This window comes from Oryctolagus cuniculus, chromosome 13 (assembly GCF_051225735.1).
Source record: "Oryctolagus cuniculus isolate XC-2025 breed Fujian yellow rabbit chromosome 13, ASM5122573v1, whole genome shotgun sequence".
Lineage (NCBI taxonomy): Eukaryota > Metazoa > Chordata > Mammalia > Lagomorpha > Leporidae > Oryctolagus > Oryctolagus cuniculus.
The window spans coordinates 39,197,491-39,218,067 of NC_142879.1; the positions used below are offsets into that span (position 1 = coordinate 39,197,491).

General features: G+C 43.9%; 1 protein-coding gene across 8 annotated transcripts in view; it reads left to right on the forward strand.

Moving 5' to 3' along the window:
• The window catches only part of LIN9 (lin-9 DREAM MuvB core complex component), a 79,190-nt gene that overhangs the window by 49,776 nt on the left and 8,837 nt on the right, over window positions 1–20,577 (forward strand). For 7 of the 8 annotated variants that reach the window (XM_070055388.2, XM_089311450.1, XM_089311449.1 and 4 more), the window contains 2 exons: window positions 940–1,020; window positions 20,214–20,339. In XM_070055388.2, the coding sequence (XP_069911489.1) occupies window positions 940–1,020; window positions 20,214–20,339 (207 nt within the window). Of the gene's footprint in view, window positions 1–939; window positions 1,021–2,645; window positions 2,915–20,213; window positions 20,340–20,577 lie in introns of those variants that run through there. The other variant, XM_089311451.1, reaches the window with a different exon arrangement.

Sequence of the window (20,577 nt, forward strand, 5' to 3'; positions counted from 1 at the left end):
GGCCCTGCACCCGCATGGGAGACCAGGAGAAGCACCTGGCTCCTGGCTTTGGATCAGCGCAGTGTGCTGGCCGCAGCGGCCATTGGGGGGTGAACCAACGGCAAAGGAAGACCTTTCTCTCTCTTTCTCTCTGTCACTATCCACTCTGCCTTTCCAAAAAAAAAGAAAAAAAAAAAAGGTAGGATAAATGTTTATTCTTTTCTTTGTTTCTATAAAATAATCAGTTTGGTCACTGGCATTTTCTAATGATGGCTAATTTGAAAAAAAATAAATAAATAACTGTGGGGGCCAGTGTTGCACCACAGTGGTTTGGGCTGCCACTGGAATGCTGGCATCCCATATGAGTGCTAGTTTGGATACCAGCTGTTCCACTTCCAATTCAGCTCCCTGCTGATGTGCCTCAGGAAGCAGCAGAAGATGGCCTAGTTACTTGGGATCCTGCAGCCACATGGGAGACTGGATGAACTGCTAGGCTCTTGGCTTTGGCCTGGCCCAGCCCCAGCCATTATGGCCATTTGGGGAATGAACAGCAGATATCAATCTTAGATTGATTCTCTCTCTCTCTCTCTCTCTTTCTCGTTCCCTGTTTTTCCCTCTTCTGTGAACATGCCTTTCAAATAAATAAATCTTTTAAAAAAACACTCTGAATTTACAAATTTTAACATTTGTGCTTCACTTCCTTACAATTACTATACTAATTGACCTACAAATTTTTCTATTTTGAGTCGGTGTATGCTTGTTCAGGTTGACATTTTAGTTCTTTAAACATATGCTAGTTACAGTGTATTTTAAAACAATATTTCTTGTTATCTAAAATAAAATGATTTGCTATACTTATTGAAACACTCAAATCTATAAAATATCTTAGTGAAAAATTGGAAATCTAGTGTCTGGTAAGCTTAAGTGCCTCTATTTTAAAACTTTTTTTTTTCTTTGTAGACTAAATTATCAAAAATTCTCATGATTAAAAAGGAACATATCAAGAAATTAAGGGAAATGAACACAGAAGCAGAAAAACTGGTAAGGGTTTCTTTTTCCCTATTTGCTTGTCTGCTTTTAAAATGGTGAGGCCTTCTATATCTAATGATGAAAAAATACGGAAAAAAACCCATGAGGTAAATATTATTTTCAAATCCTCATCCTCTGTCATTTAGCTCTCGTTATACTCAACACATAGATTAACAATGCAGTGTTGACTGTATAGTTGAATAGGATTAATGGGTATGGTAGATGGCTAATCCTCCACCTAGTGGCACCGGTACACCAGGTTCTAGTCCCGGTTGGGGTGCCGGATTCTGTCCCGGTTGCCCCTCTTCCAGGCCAGCTCTCTGCTGTGGCCAGGGAGTGCAGTAGAGGATGGCTCAAGTCCTTGGGCCCTGCACCCCATGGGAGACCAGGCAGGAGAAGCACCTGGCTCCTGCCTTCAGATTAGCGCGGTGCGCCTGCCACAGCACACCGGCCATGGCGGCCATTGGAGGGTGAACCAATGGCAAAAGGAAGACCTTTCTCTCTGTCTCTCTCTCTCACTGTCCACTCTGCCTGTTCAAAAAAAAAAAAAAAAAATGGGTATGGTAGGTACTTCGTCAGTTTTGCATGAATGTAGAATCCCTTGGATTGACTCCTCTGATTAAGGAAGTTGTACTGACAAAGGTTACAAAAGAGTATTTCAGAAAAAGTAAATCAGGAAGTATGTAAGTTGCCAACTTTAGGTTGTCTTGTTAGAGTTTATACCCTGTTTTATTAAGCTAATGAGTCAAAAAAATGAGCAGTTTTATTCATAAAAGATAATTAGCAGGGTTTGAAAAAACTGTAGAAAATATTCACTTGTGGCAGGCACTGTGGTGCCGTGGGTTAAAAACCCCAGCCTGCAGCACCGGCATCCCATATGGGTGCCAGTTCAAGTCCTGGCTGCTCCTCTTCTGATCCAGCTCTCTGCTATGGCCTGGGAAAGTAGTAGAAGATGGCCCAAATCCTTGGACCCCTGTACCCGCATGGGAGACCCGGAAGCTTCTGGCTCTTGGCTTCAGCTCAGCTCAGCTCTGGCTGTTATGGTCATTTTGGGAGTAAACCAGCAGAATGGAAGATCTCTGACTCTCTGGCTCTGCCTCTTTCTGTAACTCTGTTTCAAATAAATGAAATAATTCTTAAAAAAAAAAAAAGAAAAGAAAAGAAAATAGTGACTTAAAGTCTTTATATTGTAGTGAACTTCATGTACTAAGAATTTGTAATGTGGTAAGTAGGTTTTATCTTAAGTACCATCTCCAGGTGATTGAAAAAGGCTGCATGATATGAAAAGAGAGGGCTTGGTGATTAGACTTAGGGAGAAAATACTGTGACGGTTTCCAATATCTGTCATGTGTGCAGGGATGGGAAGTCTTAGCACTATCATCTCTGGGATAATAAGAGGATTGGTATGGATAAACAGTTACACACATAGATATCTAAATGGGAGTAGGTGTAGATAAATAATTGCACAAATAGATACATAAATGAAAAACAGTCCTCTTTTAGCATTATAGAAATTTTTCCATGAAAAAGACTTTGGGGCAGGCACTGTGTGGCGCAGTAGGTTAATCCTCTGCCTACAGTGCCAGCATCCCATATGGGCATCAGTTCTAGTCCCGGCTGCTACTCTTCCCTTCCAGCTCTCTGCTATGGCCTGGGAAAGCAGTGGAAGATGGCCCAGGCACTTGGGCCCCGAACCCACAGGGGAGAACCAGAAGAAGCTCTTGGCTCCTGACTTCGGATCAGCTCAGCTCCAGCCATTGTGGCCATTTGGGGAGTGAACCAGCAGATGGAAGACCTTTCTCTCTGTCTCTCCCTCTCGCTGTCTTCACTCTACCTAGTAGTCTATAACTCTACCTCGCAAATAAATAAATAAAATCTTAAAAAAAAAAAAAAGAAGAAAGAAAAAGACTTTAAATTATCTAATTCAACCTCTTCATTTGATGAAATTGTAAACTGAAGACCAAGATTAAGCATAATGTGAAATCAATAATGTTAGGTAGACAAGCTGTCAAAGGTTGAAGAAGATCAGCCACCACGTATTCCTATTGCATATCCTGAACAGAGAAAGGTGCATGCTGACCCTGCTCCCGTCATTCTCATGTCTCCCCTTTATTCTGTGCCTTTCAGTGCTCTCCCCCTCTTCTGTGTTTCCTTTGATCTCTTCATCGCTTCCATCCTTGTGCATAATTTAATTATTTCTCTTTAATTTCTCTAGCTAGAACTTATGTCTGAGTTTTATACCTTAAGGTATTAGGCTTGCATATACTGAGTCTAAGCAGTTTTCAAACAGACCTATTTTGATAGTGATTTGCCTTCTTGGCAGGTGAGAGCTCTGTAGAAGAGGGCTCATTGGCTTGGTTTGTCCTATATATGATTGAAAGTAACAATTCCTGTTATAAAAATTCTAAAGAGGGATAATTTAAAGAGGAATACAGATTTTTAAAATAATATTTAATGTATGGATTTCTTTTTATTTTTATTTTTTTTATTTATTTATTTTTTTTTTTTGACAGGCAGAGTGGACAGTGAGAGAGAGAGAGACAGAGAGAAAGGTCTTCTTTTGCCGTTGGTTCACCCTCCAGTGGCCGCCGCAGCTGGTGCACTGCGGCCCACACACTGCGCTGATCCGATGGCAGGAGCCAGGTACTTATCCTGGTCTCCCATGGGGTGCAGGGCCCAAGCACTTGGGCCATCCTCCACTGCACTCCCTGGCCACAGCAGAGAGCTGGCCTGGAAGAGGGGCAACCGGGACAGAATCCAGCGCCCCGACCGGGACTAGAACCCGGTGTGCCAGTGCCGCAAGGTGGAGGATTAGCCTAGTAAGCCGCGGCGCCAGCCAATAAATACAATCTTTAAAGAAAAAAAAAAGATATTAAATGTAAAGAAAAAGAAATCAGCCAGTGCCGCGGCTCACTAGGCTAATCCTCTGCATCGCGGCACCAGCACACCGGGTTCTAGTCCCGGTCAGGGCGCTGGATTCTGTCCCAGTTGCCCCTCTTCCAGGCCAGCTCTCTGCTGTGGCCAGGGAGTGCAGTGGAGGATGGCCCATGTGCTTGGGCCCTGCACCCCATAGGAGACCAGGAGAAGCACCTGGCTCCTGCCTTCGGATTAGTGCATGCGCCTGCCACAGCGCGCCGGCCGTGGCGGCCATTGGAGGGTGAACCAACGGCAAAAGGAAGACCTTTCTTTCTCTCTGTATCTCTCTCACTGTCCACTCTACCTGTCCAAAAAAAAAAAAAAAATTGTATTTTTTTGAGAGGTAGAGTTGCAGTGAGAGAGAGAGAGAGAGAGAGAGAGAAAGAAAGGTCTTCCTTCTGGCTCACTCCCCAAATAACTGCAACAGCCAGAGCTTTGCCAATCTGAAGCCAGGAGTCAGGAGCTTCTTCCTGATATCCCATGTGGGTGCAGGAGCCCAAGCACTTGGGCCATCTTCCACTGCTTTCGCAGGCCATAACAGAGAATTGGATCAGAAGAGTAGCAGCTGGGACTAGAACCCACACCCATATGGGATACCAGCGCCTCAGGTGGAGGATCATGTAGTTTTGAAAATTATCTTCTAGGGGCTGTCGCTGTGGCTCACTTGGTTAATCATCCACCTGTGGCGCCAGAACCCCATATGGGCACTGGGTTCTAGTCCCAGTTGCTCCTCTTCCAGTCCAGCTCTCTGCTGTGGCCTGAGAGGGCAGTGGAGGATGGCCCAGGTGCTTGGCCCCTGCACCCGCATGGGAGACCAGGAAGAAGCACCTGGCTTCTGGCTTCAGATCAGCGCAGCGCCAGCCATAGAGGCCATTAGGGGGGTGAACCAACAGAAGGAAAACCTTTCTCTTTGTCTCTCTCTCTTTCTCTCTCTATTACTCTACCTGTCAAATAAATTAAAAAAAATAAAAATTATCTTCTAACAAATGAATTTATATGTCTTCTAACGAATTATGTATTTTGTTCAAAGATTTACTTATTTATTTGAGAGAGTTACAGAGAGAGAGAGGAAAAAAAATTTCCATCTGCTGGTTCACTTCCCCAGATGGCCACAACAGCCAAGGCTACAACCAGGAGCCAGGAGCTTCTTTCTGGTCTCCCATGTGGGTGGCAGGGGTCCAAGCATTGGGCCATCTTCCACTACTTTCCCAGGTACATTCTCAGGGAGCTGGATCGGAAGTAGAGCAGCCAGGATTCAAACCAGCACCAATATGGGATACTGGTATCACAGGTAGAGGCTTAACCTGTGAATACCACAGTGTCAGCCCTTGTCATATGTATTGACTTGTCTTTTTACTGTATTGTACCATAATCTAAGCAGTCTCCTATTAATGTATATTTGTGTTATTTTATGAACATAGCGCTCCAGTAAATATCCTTATCCATATAGCTTTGTGATTTTGTGTTTTTTGGTGTCAATCTGTGGGGTAAATTCTTTTCTTTTGTTTTAAGATTTATTTTATTTATTTGAAAGAGTTACAAAAAGAAGTAGAGCCAGAGAGAGAGAGAGAGAGAGAGGTCTTCCATTTCACTGGTTCACTTCCCAAATGACAGCAATGGAAAGGGCTGAGATGATCCAAAGCCAGGAGCCAGTAGCTTCTTCAGGTCTCTCATAAGGATGCAGGGGCCCAAGCACTTAGGCCATCTCCTACTGCTTTCCCAGGCCATAACAGAGAGCTGGATTGGAAAAGGAGCAGCCAGAACTGAACCAACGCCCATATAGGATGTTGGCACTGTAGGCTGGGGCTTTAACCCACTATTCCACAGCACAGGCCCAAATTCTTTTCTTAACTGACAAATAAAAGCTTTACATATTAATGAGTGCCATGTGATGATGTTTTCACATGTAGCCATTGTGTTAACATTCAAATCAAGGTCAGCATATCTACTCATTTATTATTTCTTTGTGGCAAAAACAGTCAAAATCCTAGGATAAATTCTTAGAAGATAGAATGCCTAGGTCTAAAAGTACATGAACATTTTAAAGATTTAGTGAATGGGCCAGCGCTGTGATGTAGCAGGTAAAGCCACTGCCTGCAGTGCCTGCATCCCATATGGGTGCCGGTTAGAGTCCTGCTGCTTCACTTCCAATCCAGCTCTCTGCTATGGCCTGGGAAAGCAGTGGAAGATGGCCCAAGGGGCTGGTTCCATAGCACCACAGGTTAATCCTCCGCCTGTGGCGCTGGCATCCCATATGGGCGCTGGTTCTGGTCCCGGCTGCCCCTCTTCCAATCCAGCTCTCTGCTATGGTATGGGAAAGCAGTAAAACATGGCCCTATACCCACATGGGAGACCGGGAAGAAGCTCCTGGCTCCTGGCTCCTGGCTCCAGATCGGCCCAGCTCCGGCTCTTGCAGACATCTGGAGAATGAACCATGGAATGGAAGACCTCTCTCTCTCTCTCTCTGCCTCTGCCTCTCTCTAACTGCCTTTCAAATAAATAAATAAAATCTCTAACAAAAAAATTTAATGAAATTTCTACTTTAAAATGGTAGGCTGAGCACATTTTCTTCCTACCTTTTATAATTCCACACAAAATGTGAATTATGAAAAGAAGTAAATAGTAAAAATGAAAGCCATCTGCTTAACAACATGAGCTTTCAAAATTTTTTCTGGCATGTTTTTAGATGAAAACAAAAACCATGGCTACCAGGGGTTGCATTGCACCCCTGAAGAGGCTCTAGACCTAGAGTTGGCAAATACAGTGGAATGAAGAAGTAAGATGCATATTTTGACAGGGGATTAATGCAAGGTCTGTTTCCTCATTCCTTTTCTTCATCTCTGTGACAGAACTCAGACATGGCATTCACTCAAGTTAAAAGTGGAGCGAGAAACACACTCCTAAAGAATTTGAATATACTATTATATACTATTAGGGAAACATTAGGGATTCTTTCTGCTTTTTGTAATGGTAGACTCAGTGATTTGGATTAACCTTTCTTACTGAAATATTCAAATAACCTAATTGTAGACATCAGAGCATTAATGAGACATCAAAGAATTACAGGTATTTAGTCTACAAAAATAAAAGGAAGTGAGAACTTGGCATTTAAGGTTACTTCTTCCTTGGGGGCTTTTGCAAGTTACAGAGAAGGTGATAGATAAGCTGAGTGGTATTCTTTTCTTTTCTTTTTTTTTTTTTTTTGACAGGCAGAGTGGACAGTGAGAGAGAGAGAGACAGAGAGAAAGGTCTTCCTTTGCCGTTGGTTCACCCCCCAATGGCCGCTGCGGCCGGCACACTGCGCTGATCCAAAGCCAGGAGCCAGGTGCTTCTCCTGGTCTCCCATGCGGGTGCAGGGCCCAAGCACTTGGGCCATCCTCCACTGCACTCCCAGGCCATAGCAGAGAGCTGGACTGGAAGAGGAGCAACTGGGACTGGAACCTGGTGTGCCGGCGCTGCAGGCAGAGGATTAGCCTATTTAGCCTCGACACCAGCCAGCTGAGTGGTATTCTTAAAAGGCTTACAGGAGAGGGGAAGATGAAAATTAGAGTCCAAAAACCAATCAGGGGTTGGGGAAAGTTGGCAAACTTTCCATGCTCTGAGATAGGACCCCAAAGGACTTTACTGGAGAATCACAGCACTTGTCATTCATGAACATAGATGTAAGAATCCTAAATAAAACATTAGTAAATAGAATTTGTCAGTATATTAAAAAGGCAAATAATCACAGCCAAGCAGGGTTTATATATATATTTTTTTTAATTTTATTTATTTATTTGACAGGTAGAGTTACAGACAGTGAGAGAGAGAGAAAGGTCTTCCTTCCCTTGGTTCACTCTCCAAATGGCTGCAATGGCCGGAGCTGTGCCGATCTGAAGTTAAGAGCCAGGAGCTTCCTCTGGGTCTCCCATGCAGGTGCAGGGACCCAAGAACTTGGGCCATGTTCCACTGCTTTCTCAGGCCATAGCGGAAAGCTGGACTAGAAGACGAGCAACCGGGACTAGAACTGGCGCCCAAATGGAATGTTGGTGCCGCAGGTGGAGGATTAACCTAGTGCGCCACGGTGCCGGCTCCCCAGGGTTTATGTTAATAAAAGAAGGCAAGAGGGTCTGTGTTTATATAAATAAATGGAGTCCATGGCCACAGAAGATGATGATAAGTCTCCACAAATTATAAAAAACAAAAATTAAGCCTGTGAGCTAAAATGACCTAAATACCCAGAAACTCTCTTCCTTTGGTTAGATTTTAACAAAATTTAGTATGAATACAGTAAATATTTCCAGTGGTGTGGTAGATTCAAAGAATATACCAGAATTTAAAAAATGGCAAAATTCATAGAAGCATTGTAGTTATAGTTCAGTGGCTATTTGGGGGCTGGCTCCTGGCTTCTGATCGCTGGCCATAGCGGCCATTTGGGGGGTGAACCAACGGAAGGAAGACCTTTTTCTCTGTCTGTAACTCTGACTGTCAAAAAAACAAACAAGCAAAAAAAAAAAACTGGATGTCTATTGATGTCCAGAGAAAATATGAAACTTCCACAGCCACCAAAAGAACAGAAAACAATAGATTTTAGAAGATCTCCAACTTGTCTTAAATCAAAAACCTTCTACTTATATTAGTATCTTGATTGTCATAGTACAGAACACCCAAGAGTTTAGCAAAATTTCTAGTTGGTAACCATGACATGACCACTGGTAATAAAATGGTTGAAATATGTCCCTCACTGGGGCAGGCTTCTGGCACAATGGGTTAACATGTCACATGTCGCTCAATCCCGTGTCACAGTGCCTGGAATGGAGTCTGCCTCTGCTACTAATCCACCTTCCCTCTAATGTACCTTGGAGGTAGCAGTAATGATCAAGTAGTTGAATTCCTGCCACCCACATGAGAGATCCAGATTGGAGTTCCTGACCCCTACCTGTGGCCTGACCTACCCTGGGCATTTGGAGAGTGAAACAATAGATAGAAGATAGCTCTCTCCCTCCCTCCATCTCTCCCTCCCTCCCTCCCTCCATCTCTCCCTCCCTCCCTCCATCTCTCCCTCTCTCCCCCTCTCCCCTGTCTTCCCTTCTCCCTCCTACTCCTTCCCTCCCTCCCTCCCTTCCTGCCTCCCTCACCTCGCTCTGCCTCCCACGTAAAAAAAGTCCTCCATTATGTTTTCACACAATAGGCAAGAAAATGTACTATAGTGGTTTTTTCTTATCAAGGCATCGTCCTTGGGGCCAGCTCCATGGCACAGTAGGTTAATCCTCCCGCTGCATGCTGGCATCCCATATGGTCGCTGGTTCTAGTCCCAGCTGCTCCTCTTCCAATCCAGCTCTCTGCTGTGGCCTGGGAAAGAAGTAGAAGATGGCCCAAGTGCTTGGCCCCTGCACCCACATGGGAGACCAGAAAGAAGCACCTGGCTCCTGGCTTCAGATCAGCACGGCTGTGCCCGTTGCAGCCATTTGGGGAGTGAACCAGCAGAAGGAAGACCTTTCTCTCTGTCTCTCCCTCTCACTGTCTATAACTGTACCTCTCAAATAAATAAATAAAATCTTAAAAAAAAAAGATTGTTTTTTAAACATAAACCTGAAGTTAAGCTTCGTAAGATAAGAACAAGGCCACAATGTTAGATTGCTGTAGAATAATATATGCTTAAAAAAAGAAGAAAAAGCATATATCATATATATTTTAGTGAAAAGCTAAAATTTAAATTGCTTAGAACAGCAGATAAAATGAATACTATTACAGTTATGCTACGTTTTGAAGAAGTGCTAACTACTGGTTGTATCCAAAGTATGTTCAGCTTTATTTTGTTACCTGTATTTATTAAAAACAAAGGTAGAAGGGCCAGTGCCATGGCGTGACTGGTTAAAGCCTCGGCCTGCAGTGCTGGCATTCCATATGGGCACCATTTTGAGTCCAGATACTCTACTTCTAATCCTGTTCCCTGCTAATGTAACTGGGAAAGCTGTGGAGGATGGAAGATCTGGAAGAAGCCCCTGGCTTCAGATTGCTCAGCTGTGGCCTTTGCGGCCATTTGAGGAGTGAACCAGCAGATGGAAGACCTCTCTCCCCTCTACCCCTCTCTGTAACTCTCTTTCAAATAAATCTTAAAAAAGGTTTTTATTCAAAATAATTCCTTTTTTTAATATGTTTTTATTTGAAAGGCAGTTAGAGAGCAATCTTCCATCTGCTGGTTCACTCCCAAGTGGCCTTTGGTCTGGGCCAAAGCCAGGAACGTGGAACTCCATCCTGGTTTCCCACGGGGATGGAGGGGCCCCAAGCACTTGGGCCATCTTCTGCTGCCTTCCCTGGCACATTAGCAGGGAGCTGGATCAGTAACAGAGTAGCAGGGACTTGAACCAGCTCTGTAATATGGGATGCTAATGTCACAGGCAGTGGCTTAACCCACTTTAACAAAGCCAGTAGCTAAGATTAGTTTTAAAATGTAAATTATGGAAGTTATCATAAAGACTACCATTTCTACTGATGTATTATATGTATGATACCTTATAAAGGTACTAAAAATAAAAAGAATTGTGTATTTTTGTTTAAATACCTATTATCCTATTTGATGTATTATTATTTTTAAATGTATTTATTTATTTGAAAGGTAGAGTTGCAGAGGCAGAGAGAGAGAGGTTTTTCCATCCAGCTGCTTTACCTGCTGTGCCACAGCGGCAGCCCCAATATTTGCTGTGTTATTTATGAACTGATATTTTGCAGAGTATCTTAGGGACAAATACAGATTACCAAATAAATTTAATTCCTTCTTTGCAAAAGGAAGATCCTTTTGGTATTAGAATATGTTTATTTTATTTTTACTGTCTCAAAATCTATCATTAAGAAGACTTTCAGGGGCCGCTGGGTTCTATGGCATAGTGGGCTAAGCCTCTGCCTATAGCACTGGAATCCCATACAGGTGCCAGATCGTGTCCCAGCTGCTCTTCTTCCAATCCGGCTCTCTGCTGTGGCCCAAGTGCTTGGGCCCCTCTGCTCGCATGGGAGACCTGGAAGAAGCTCCTGCCTTTGGATCTGCTCAGCTCTAGCACTTGTGGCCTTTTTGGAAGTGAACCAATGGATGGAAGACCTTTCCCTCTGTCTCTCCCTCTCTCTCTAACCCTACCTCTCAAATAAATATTAAAAAAAAAAAAAAAAAAAAAAAGACTGAGAAATTTGGCAATCCTTCCAGAAATATGAATTACAAATTATTTTGGTGTATATTTTATTTATTCCTTATAACCTTTTTTTCTTTTTTTAAAGTGTTATTTATTTGGAGGATGGAGTTAGAGACAGAGAGATCTTCGATCTGTTGGTTCACTCCCCAAATGGCCACAACAGCCAGGACTGGGCCAAACTGAACCCAGGAGCCCAGAGCTTCTTTCAGGTCTCCTACGTTGGTATAGGGGCCCAAGCCCTTGTGCCATCTTCTGCTTCTTTCCCAGGTGTGTTAACAGGGAGCTGTATCAAAAATGGAAAAGTTGAGTCTCAAACTGGCATCCATATGGATGCCAGTGTTGCAGGCTGTGGCTTAACCTCCTGCACCACAATGCCAGCCCTGAAACCACATAGTATATTAAAGTCAGGATATGTTTGTCAAAGCATATTAATTTCAATATGCCTTTCCTATTTGAGATTAAGCAAATATGTTTTAAATATATTAAAATGACATATACCTAGAGGGAGCATTTGGCAAGGTAGCATTTGGCAAGCATTTGGATACCATTTGAGATAGCTGCATCCTATATCAGAGTTCTTGGGTTCAAGTCCCAGCTCTATTTCTGATTCCAGCTTCCTGCACACCCTGGGAGGCAGCAGATGATGGCTTAAGTACTTCTATCCCTACTACTTATGTGGGAAACCTGGGTGGAGCTCCTGGCTTCTGGCATCAGCTTGGCCCAACCCTGGCTGTTGTGGCCTTGGGGAGACATCCAACCTATGGAAGATCTTTCAGTCTGTTTGTCTCTCTGTCTTTTAAATTAAAATTAAGTAATCAAATTTGTAAAATTATACATGCAAATACAAAGTAATATGTACATGTGAGGGGCCAGCATTGTGGCAGAGCAAGTTAAGCCAACACTTTTGTTCCATATTGGAGTGTCCAGTTAAAGTCCTGGCTGCTGTGCTTTCCAATCCAGCTTTCTGCTCATGTGCCTAGGACAGCAGCAGATGTTACCCCAAGTACTTGGCCCCTGCCACCCATCTGGGAGACCCAGGTGGAGTTCCAGACTCCTTGGTTGATTCTAGCCCAGCACTGGCCAGCCACTGTGGCCATTTGATGAATGAATCAGTGGGTGGAAGATCCCTTCCTCTCCCTCCCTCCCTCTCATTTCAAAAAACAAAACAAAAATACATATGTAATTCATTAGTTTCTGACTGCCTCAGCATTATACAGAAATAGATATTGAATTGAAAATCTCAGTCTCTAATTATTATTTTTCTGCTTTGCAAATAATTTGTCTTGTCATACGTGGACATTAATAATACGAGAGTCAGAAAAGGGGTTCTCTCTGAGAGCTCTGTTTTAATCATTTTTTAAACTATTGGGAAACTAGATACTGTGCTGTCTCTGCTCCTTTTTCCCCCATGTCCACCACTGTGAGCATTGATTTCATATCTCTGTATGTGTTGTTAGAGTTATCCTATAATGTTTGTTAGTCCTTTTCTACTTTGGGGACTATGGATATCTGCAGAAATCAGCTTACAAGTTAGCCATCCTTCAAAACAATCCATTTTGCACAGCACAGTCACCCTCCATATGGCAACCTAGAACATTCTTAATTATAGAAACATGTTTAAGGGGTAATGCTCTGGAGCCAGTGCTGTGGCACAGTGGGTTAAAGCCCTAGCCTGCAGTGCAGGCATCCCATATGGGTGCCGGTTCAAGTCCCAGCTGCTCCAATTCCGATCCAGCTCCCTGCTAATGTGCTTGGGAAAGCTGCAGAGGATGGCCCCTGCAGCCACATAGGAGACCCAGAAGGAACTCCTGGCTCCTGGATTAGCCTGGCCCAGGTCCAGCCCCAGCCGTTGAGGCCATTTGTGTAGTGAACCAGTGATGAAAGACTACTCTGTCTTTCTCTCTATCTTTCAAAAATAAATATTTTTAAAAGTAGGGGGTAATGTTCTTTATAAATTTGAGAAATTATTTACATGCCATACAGTTGGTTCATTTAAAGTAAATTGAGAGTACAGTGGTTTTTAGTTTATGGTTCAAAATCAATTTTAGGCCGGCGCCGCGGCTCACTAGGCTAATCCTCTGCCTGCAGCGCCGGCACACCAGGTTCCAGTCCCGGTTGGGGCACCAGATTCTGTCCCGGTTGCTCCTCTTCCAGTCCAGCTCTCTGCTGTGGCCCAGTAAGGCAGTGGAGGATGGCCCAGGTGCTTGGGCCCCTGCACCCGTGTGGGAGACCAGGAGAAGCACCTGGCTCCTGGCTTCGGATTGGCGCAGCACGCTGGCCGTAGCGGCCATTTTGGGGGATGAACCAATGTAAGGAAGACCTTTCTCTCTGTCTCTCTCTCACTAACTCTGCCTGTCCAAAAAAAAAAAAAAAATCAATTTTAGAAATTTTCATCATTCCAAAAGAAACTCTGTACCTTTTAGCAGTCCATCTCTTTTGTGTCCTGAACTCATACCCCTACCCCCAAGCAACCACTAATCTACTTTCTGTCTCTGTGGATTTGTCTGTTCTGGGCATTTAATGGGAATATAATCACATCACATGTGACCTTTTGGGGCTGGATTCTTTCATATAGCATAATGTTTGGAAGCTCCATCCATGATATAGCATGTATCAGTGTTTCTTTTATTTTTATTACACTCAATTCCATGTGTCTATGTGCTACTCTAAAAAAAAAAAAAAGATTTATTTGAAAGGAAGAGGGAAAAGCAGAGAGAGAGAGAGAGACAGAGAGAAAGATCTTCTATCTGCTGATTGATTCCCCAAATGGCTGCAATGGCTGGGCCTGAGCCGGGCCTGAGCCTGGCCGAAGCCAGGAGCCTGGAACTCAGTCAGGGTCTCGCATATGGGTGGCAGGGACACAAGTACTTGGGCCATCCTCTGCTGCTTTCCCAGGTACATTAACAGGAAGCTGGATCAGAAGCAGAACAGCCAAAATTCAAACCAGTGCGCTGATACAGAATGCCAGTATCACAAGCAGCAGCTTTGTAGCTTGCTAAGCCAAAACAGCAGCTCAGATTCTACGTGCCGCATATCGCTTACCCATTCTTCAGCTAGTGGCACGAACATTGCTTCCCCTTGTTAGTTATGAGTAGGACTACTGTAAACATGTACATAGAAGATAGAAGTTTTTATGTAGATACGTGCTTTCACTGTCTTGAGTACATACCTAGGAATTGCTGGGCTAACTCCTTGTTTATTTAGCCTTTTGAGGAACTGTCAGGCTGTTTTACAAAAAGACTTTTTTTTTTTTTTTTTTAATTAGGAAAAACAAAAAGTTTATTCATGTTTGAAACTGCATCTAACTACCACAAGGAAGACTTTTCAATCCAGGGTGTAATCCAGTCAGAAAGGAACACAGAACGTTTTTAATACATTAAAGTCACCACCACAAATGATTTTCATGACTCAATCAGTTTCAGAATTGCATACAATACAAGAAGAGAAAGGAGAGGGATCCCCATTACATAGAGTGAAATATGCAGTACTAAATACTGAATAATAATCTTGAAATCATCAAGATTAGTTGCTGCTTTTTGTTTTTTGCATGGAGTATTAATAAGACGAAGAGCATTCAAAATGTTTCTCAGTATTTACAGCAATTTTACTGATCCTGTGTTAAATTAAGACCCAATGTTTCTACTCTCAGTTTTTTAAAAGTTTCAAATGCAACCCTGATTTTTCTTTTAAAATATTACAATGTACATTGCATTTTATGATGGAAAATTTTTTGAAAAAATTTATCTGTTAAAGCAACTAAGGTTTTAGGAGTGTGTGTTATTATCCTTTAAATGGACTACTAAAATGCCTTAAATGTGTATTAACTGATTAACAAGACTTAAAAATAATCATATATTAATAAAATTTTAAGTGTGACTAATCACATTAAGAAAGATTATCTATAGGGCCAGTACTATGGCATAGTGGGTAAAGCCTGGCATCCCATATGGGAACCAGTTCGAGTCCTGACTGCTCTACTTCCACCCTGGCTCTCTGCTATGGCCTGGGAAAGCAGTGGAGGATGGCCCAAGTCCTTGGGTTCCTGCGCCTGCCTAGGAGACCTGAAGGAAGCTCCCGGCTCCTGGCTTTGGATCAGCAGAGCTCTGGCCATTGCAGCCATTTGGGAAGTGAACCATCGGGTGGAAGACCTTTCTCTCTGCCTTTGCCTCTCTGTAGCTCTGCCTTTCAAATAAATGGGTAAATCTTTAAAAAAAAAAAAAAAAAAAGATTATCCACAAGATCATTTCAATAAATATCAAAAAACATCTTGCAAAACTATTTATTTGGAAGTCAGATGACCGAGGTATTTTTTTTTTTTTTAAGATTTATTTATTTACTTGAGAGGCAGAGTTACAGAGAGAGGGAGAGACAGAGAGATCTTCCATCTGATGGTTCACTCCCCAGCTGGCCACAATGGCTGGAGCTGAGCTGATCTGAAGCCAGGAACCGAGAACTTCTTCCTGGTCTCCTATGCAGGTACAGGGGCCCAAAGTGAGTGCATGAGCCATCTTCCACTGCTTTTCCAGGCCACCAGCAGGGAGCTGGATCGAAAGAGGAACTGCTGGGACTCAAACCGGTACACCCATAAGGGATGCAGACGCCACAGGCGGATGCTTAGCCTATTTACACCACAGTGCTGGCTCCAAGAGAGAGATCTTCTATCCACTGGTTCACTTCCCAAATAGTTGCAATGGCCAGGGTTGGGCTGGGCTAAAGCCAGGAGTTTCATCCAGGTCTCCTACATGGGTGCAGGGGACCAAGTGCTTGAACCATCTTCTGCTGTTTCCCCAGGCACGTTATCAGGGAACAGGATCTTAAATGGTACAGCTGGGACTTGAACCGGCACCCATATAGGATGACAGAACTGAGGATGTTGGCTTAACCCAGTATGCCACAGCTCTGGCCCCAGCAAATACTCCTATCAAACTAGGAATAGAAAGGAACTTCCTTAATCTGATAAAGAATGTTTACCCAATAATACATAGCAGACATCATACTAATTAATAGAATGTTAAGAATTTATCTCCGAGGCCGGCGCCGTGGCTCACTTGGTTAATCCTCTGCCTGTGGCGCCGGCATCCCATATGGGCGCCGGTTCTAGTCCCGGTTGCTCCTCTTCCAGTCCAGCTCTCTGTTGTGGCCCGGGAGGGCAGTGGAGGATGGCCCAGGTGCTTGGGCCCCTGCACCCGCGTGGGAGACCAGGAAGAATCACCTGGCTCCTGGCTTTGGATTGGTGCAGCCCAGCCATGGCGGCCATTTGGGGAGTGAACCAACACAAGGAAGACCTTTCTCTCTCTTTCTCTCACTGTCTATAACTCTGTCAAATTAAAAAAAGGAATTTTATCTTTGGGAATGAGGGGCTGGCCCTGTGGCTTAGTGGGTAAAGCCGCCACCTGCAGTGCCCACATCGTATACAGTTTGAGTCCTGGCTGCTCCACATCCAATCCAGCTCTCTGCTGTGGCCTGGGAAAACAGTGGAAGATGGCCCAAGTTCTTGGGCCCCTGTACCCGTGTGGGAGATCCAGAAGTCCCTGGCCCCTGGCTTTGGATCAGCCCAGCTCTACCTGTTGCAGCAATTTGGGGAGTGAACCAGCAGATGGAAGACCTCCCTCCCTCCCTCCCTCCCCCCCCCTCCTCATAACTCTGCCTTTCAAATAAATAAATAAATCTTAAAAAACAAAAGATTGAGAATGAGATACAGATGCCCATAGTCACAATTTCTGTTTAACAGATCTTGTGGCTGCCCACAACAGTTAGAGCTGGGCCACGCTGAAGCCAGGAGCCCAGGCCTCCTGTTTGGGTTTCAGGGACCCAAGCACTTGGCTTGGGTCATTGCTTCCTCCCAGGTCTCATTAGCAGGAAGCTGAATAGGAAGTAGAGAAACCAGTATTTGATGACCTCACATGCCATGCCTTAACCCACTACACCACAATGTCCGCCCTAGGCCAGCTTTAGAAATATAAAAAACTTTAAAAAACGTGTTTTCCAGGGTCAGCATTGTGGCATTAATGGGTAAATCCACCACCTACAGGCCGGCGCCGCAGCTCACTAGGCTAATCCTCCACCTGCGGCGCCGGCATCCCAGGTTCTAGTCTCAGTTGGAGTACCGGATTCTGTCCTGGTTGTTCCTCTTCCAGTCCAGCACCTGGCTCCTAGCTTCGGATCAGCACAGCGTGCAGGCAGCAACACACCGGCCGCAGCGGCAGTTGGGGGGGTGAACCAACGGAGAAAGGAAGACCTTAGACCTTTCTCTCTCTCTCTTCCATATTGGCACCAATGAGCTGGCTGCTCCACTTCCTATCCAGCTCCCTAGGAAAGCAGTGGAAAGGCCCCTGCATTCACTTTGGAGACCTGGAAGAAACTCCTGGCGCAGCCGTTGTGACCATTTAGGGAATGAACCAGCAATGGAAGATTTCTGTGTCTCTCCCTCTTTCTCTCTCTCCAGCTCCACCTTTCAAATAAATAAATCTTTAAAAAAAATTAAAGTGTTTCTGTACATCAGCTAAGCAGTTAGAAAATGAAATTTAAAATGACATTCCTACATATAAATTGGTACTTAAAGCTTTGATACAGAAAACTGTAGAATATTATTCAGAGAAATTAAAGACCTAAATTAAGAGAGATGCATATTTATAAATTCAAATTGTTGTGAAGAAGTCAATCTTCCCAAATTCATGTATAGACTGAGTATATCTGAATCAAAATCCCTTTTAAGTTGCTTGTATGCACTATTATAAAACTGGTTGCATGTAGACAGGCTCATTCTTTTTTTTTTTTTTTTTTTTTTTTTTTTTTTTGACAGGCAGAGTGGACAGTGAGAGAGAGAGACAGAGAGAAAGGTCTTCCTTTGCCGTTGGTTCACCCTCCAATGGCCGCCGCGGCCAGCACGCTGTGGCCGGCGCACCACACTGATCCGATGGCAGGAGCCAGGTACTTATCCTGGTTTCCCATGGGGTGCAGGGGCCATCCTCCACTGCACTCCCTGGCCACAGCAGAGAGCTGGCCTGGAAGAGGGGCAACTGGGACAGAATCCGGCGCCCTGACTGGGACTAGAACCCGGTGTGCCAGCGCCGCTAGGCAGAGGATTAGCCTAGTGAGCCGCGGCGCCAGCCGACAGGCTCATTCTAAAATGTACGTGGAACTAGAAAAAGCCAGGGATTTCCAAGATATTCTTGAAGAATAACAAGGTAAAGTGACTTACTCTCTTGGATATCAAGACATTATAAAGATGAACTAATAATAAAACTATTAGATAAACTAATAAAGACTGTAATACTGGCACAAGATTGATAAATAGACTGTAGAACAGATTAAAGAGCCCAGAAACAGGCGTGCAAACATGTGGACACTTGATCTGTGACGAAATGGTTCTGCAGAACACTGGAGAAAGAAAGATCTTTGAAATCATAGTGGAGGCCGGCGCCGTGGCTCAATAGACTAATCCTCCACCTTGCGGTGCCGGCACACCAGGTTCTAGTCCCAGTCGGGGCACCGGATTCTGTCCCAGTTGCCCCTCTTCCAGTCCAGCTCTCTGCTATGGCCCGGGAGTGCAGTGGAGGATGGCCCAAGTCCTTGGGCCCTGCACCGCATGGGAGACCAGGAGAAGCACCTGGCTCCTGCCTTCGGATCGGCGCAGTGCACCGGCCGCAGCGTGCCAGCCATGGTGGCCATTGGAGGGTGAACCAACGGAAAAAGAAGACCTTTCTCTCTGTCTCTCTCTCTCACTCTCCACTCTGCCTGTCAAAAAAATAAATTAAAAAAAAATTATGAAATCATAGTGGAGCCATCAGTATAGGAGGGAAAAAACTCAACTCCTACTCCATACCATGGACAAAGTCATAGTGTTCTAGATCTAAAGATGAGAGAATATAGAAGAGAATGCAGGTGATTATATTCATGAGCTTGAAGTAAGAACAAGATGAATTTAGAGAGCAATGACCATAAAGGAAGGTATTGCTAAATTAAACTACATTAAAATGAAGAACCGTGAGGCTAGTAGACATGGGTTGTAGCATTTAAATCATGGCTGTGAGCACCTGCAACCCATAAAGTGCCTGGTTTGGGTTTGCAATCCATCTTCCTGCTAATGCATACCCTGGGAGACTACAAATAATGGCTCCAGTACTTGAGTTCCTGCCACCTATGTGGGATACCCACATTGGGTTCCAGGTTTCTAGCTTCAGTGTGGACTAGCCCTGGCTGTTGTGAGCATCTGGGGAATGTACCAGCAGATGAAAGAGGTCTTTGTGTGTTGTATGTGTGTATCTATCTCTCCCTTTCTTGCTTCTCAAATAAAATGAAAATAAAATTTTAAGATTGATTTATTTGGAAAGCAGAGTTATGCAGATAGAGAACACGCTCCAGATACAAAGACTGATCCTTCATCCAGGTCTCCCATGTCGCTGGCAGAGGCCCGAGCACTTGGGCCACCTTCTACTGCTCTCTCAGGTACATTAGCAGAAAGCTGGACAGAAAGTGGAGCAGCTGGAACTTGAACCCCAGTGCTCATGTGGGATGCCAGCATCATAGGCAGTGGCTTAACTTGCTGTACCACAATGCCAGCCCCAATAAATAAAAATTTTAAGAAGTTAAGAACTTCTCACCAAAAGACACAATTAAGAGAAAATAAAAGATTGTGGCCAGCATTGTGGCACAGTAAGTTAATAATATTGGAGTGCTGGTTTGAGTCTTGGCTGCTCTGCTTCCTACCCAGCTAATGTGCCTGGGAAAACAGTGGAAGATGACCCAAGTACTTGGGCCCTGCCACCCATGTGGGAGACCCTAGTGGAATTCCTAGCTTCTGACTTTGGCTTGGCCCAGCCCTGGGCACTGCAGCCATTTAGGGAATGAACCAGCAGATTGAAGATGGATCTCTCTCTCTCTCTCTCTCTTTCTCTGCCTTTGAAATAAATATTTTTATTAAAACGTTAAGTACCAGACATCATGACACTCCTGAGGACTATGACAGTCTCAAAAAAAAATAATATTACCACAAGAACTGTAACATTGAGTATAGACAAGGTTAATAACCTTAGTTTTAGGTACATCAAATCCAATTTTAGATTATTGAACTTGCATTACTTAAATAAAAATTTTTATCAAGATCTGGCTATTTTTTCTTTTCAGAAATCATATTCCATGCCCATTGGCATTGAATTTCAGCGGAGATATGCAACAATTGTTCTAGAACTTGAACAGCTGAATAAGGACTTAAACAAAGTTTTGCATAAAGTTCAACAGTACTGCTATGAGGTGGGTAATTTGTATGAATTTACCTCTACTTTTATATCTGGCTTAATGTTTTTACCTATGCATCTTAGAAAATCCAGGGAAGCCATTATCTTTGTAAGGTGTTTTACCAGAGTCATATTTTATATGTATTTTTATTCCTCATAGCATCAGTGTGGAAGAGCACTTTATACATCATAACTCATCAATTCTGGATTTTTTTGTTTTAAATTACAGATGGTATAGTACTCTCAAAATGTTT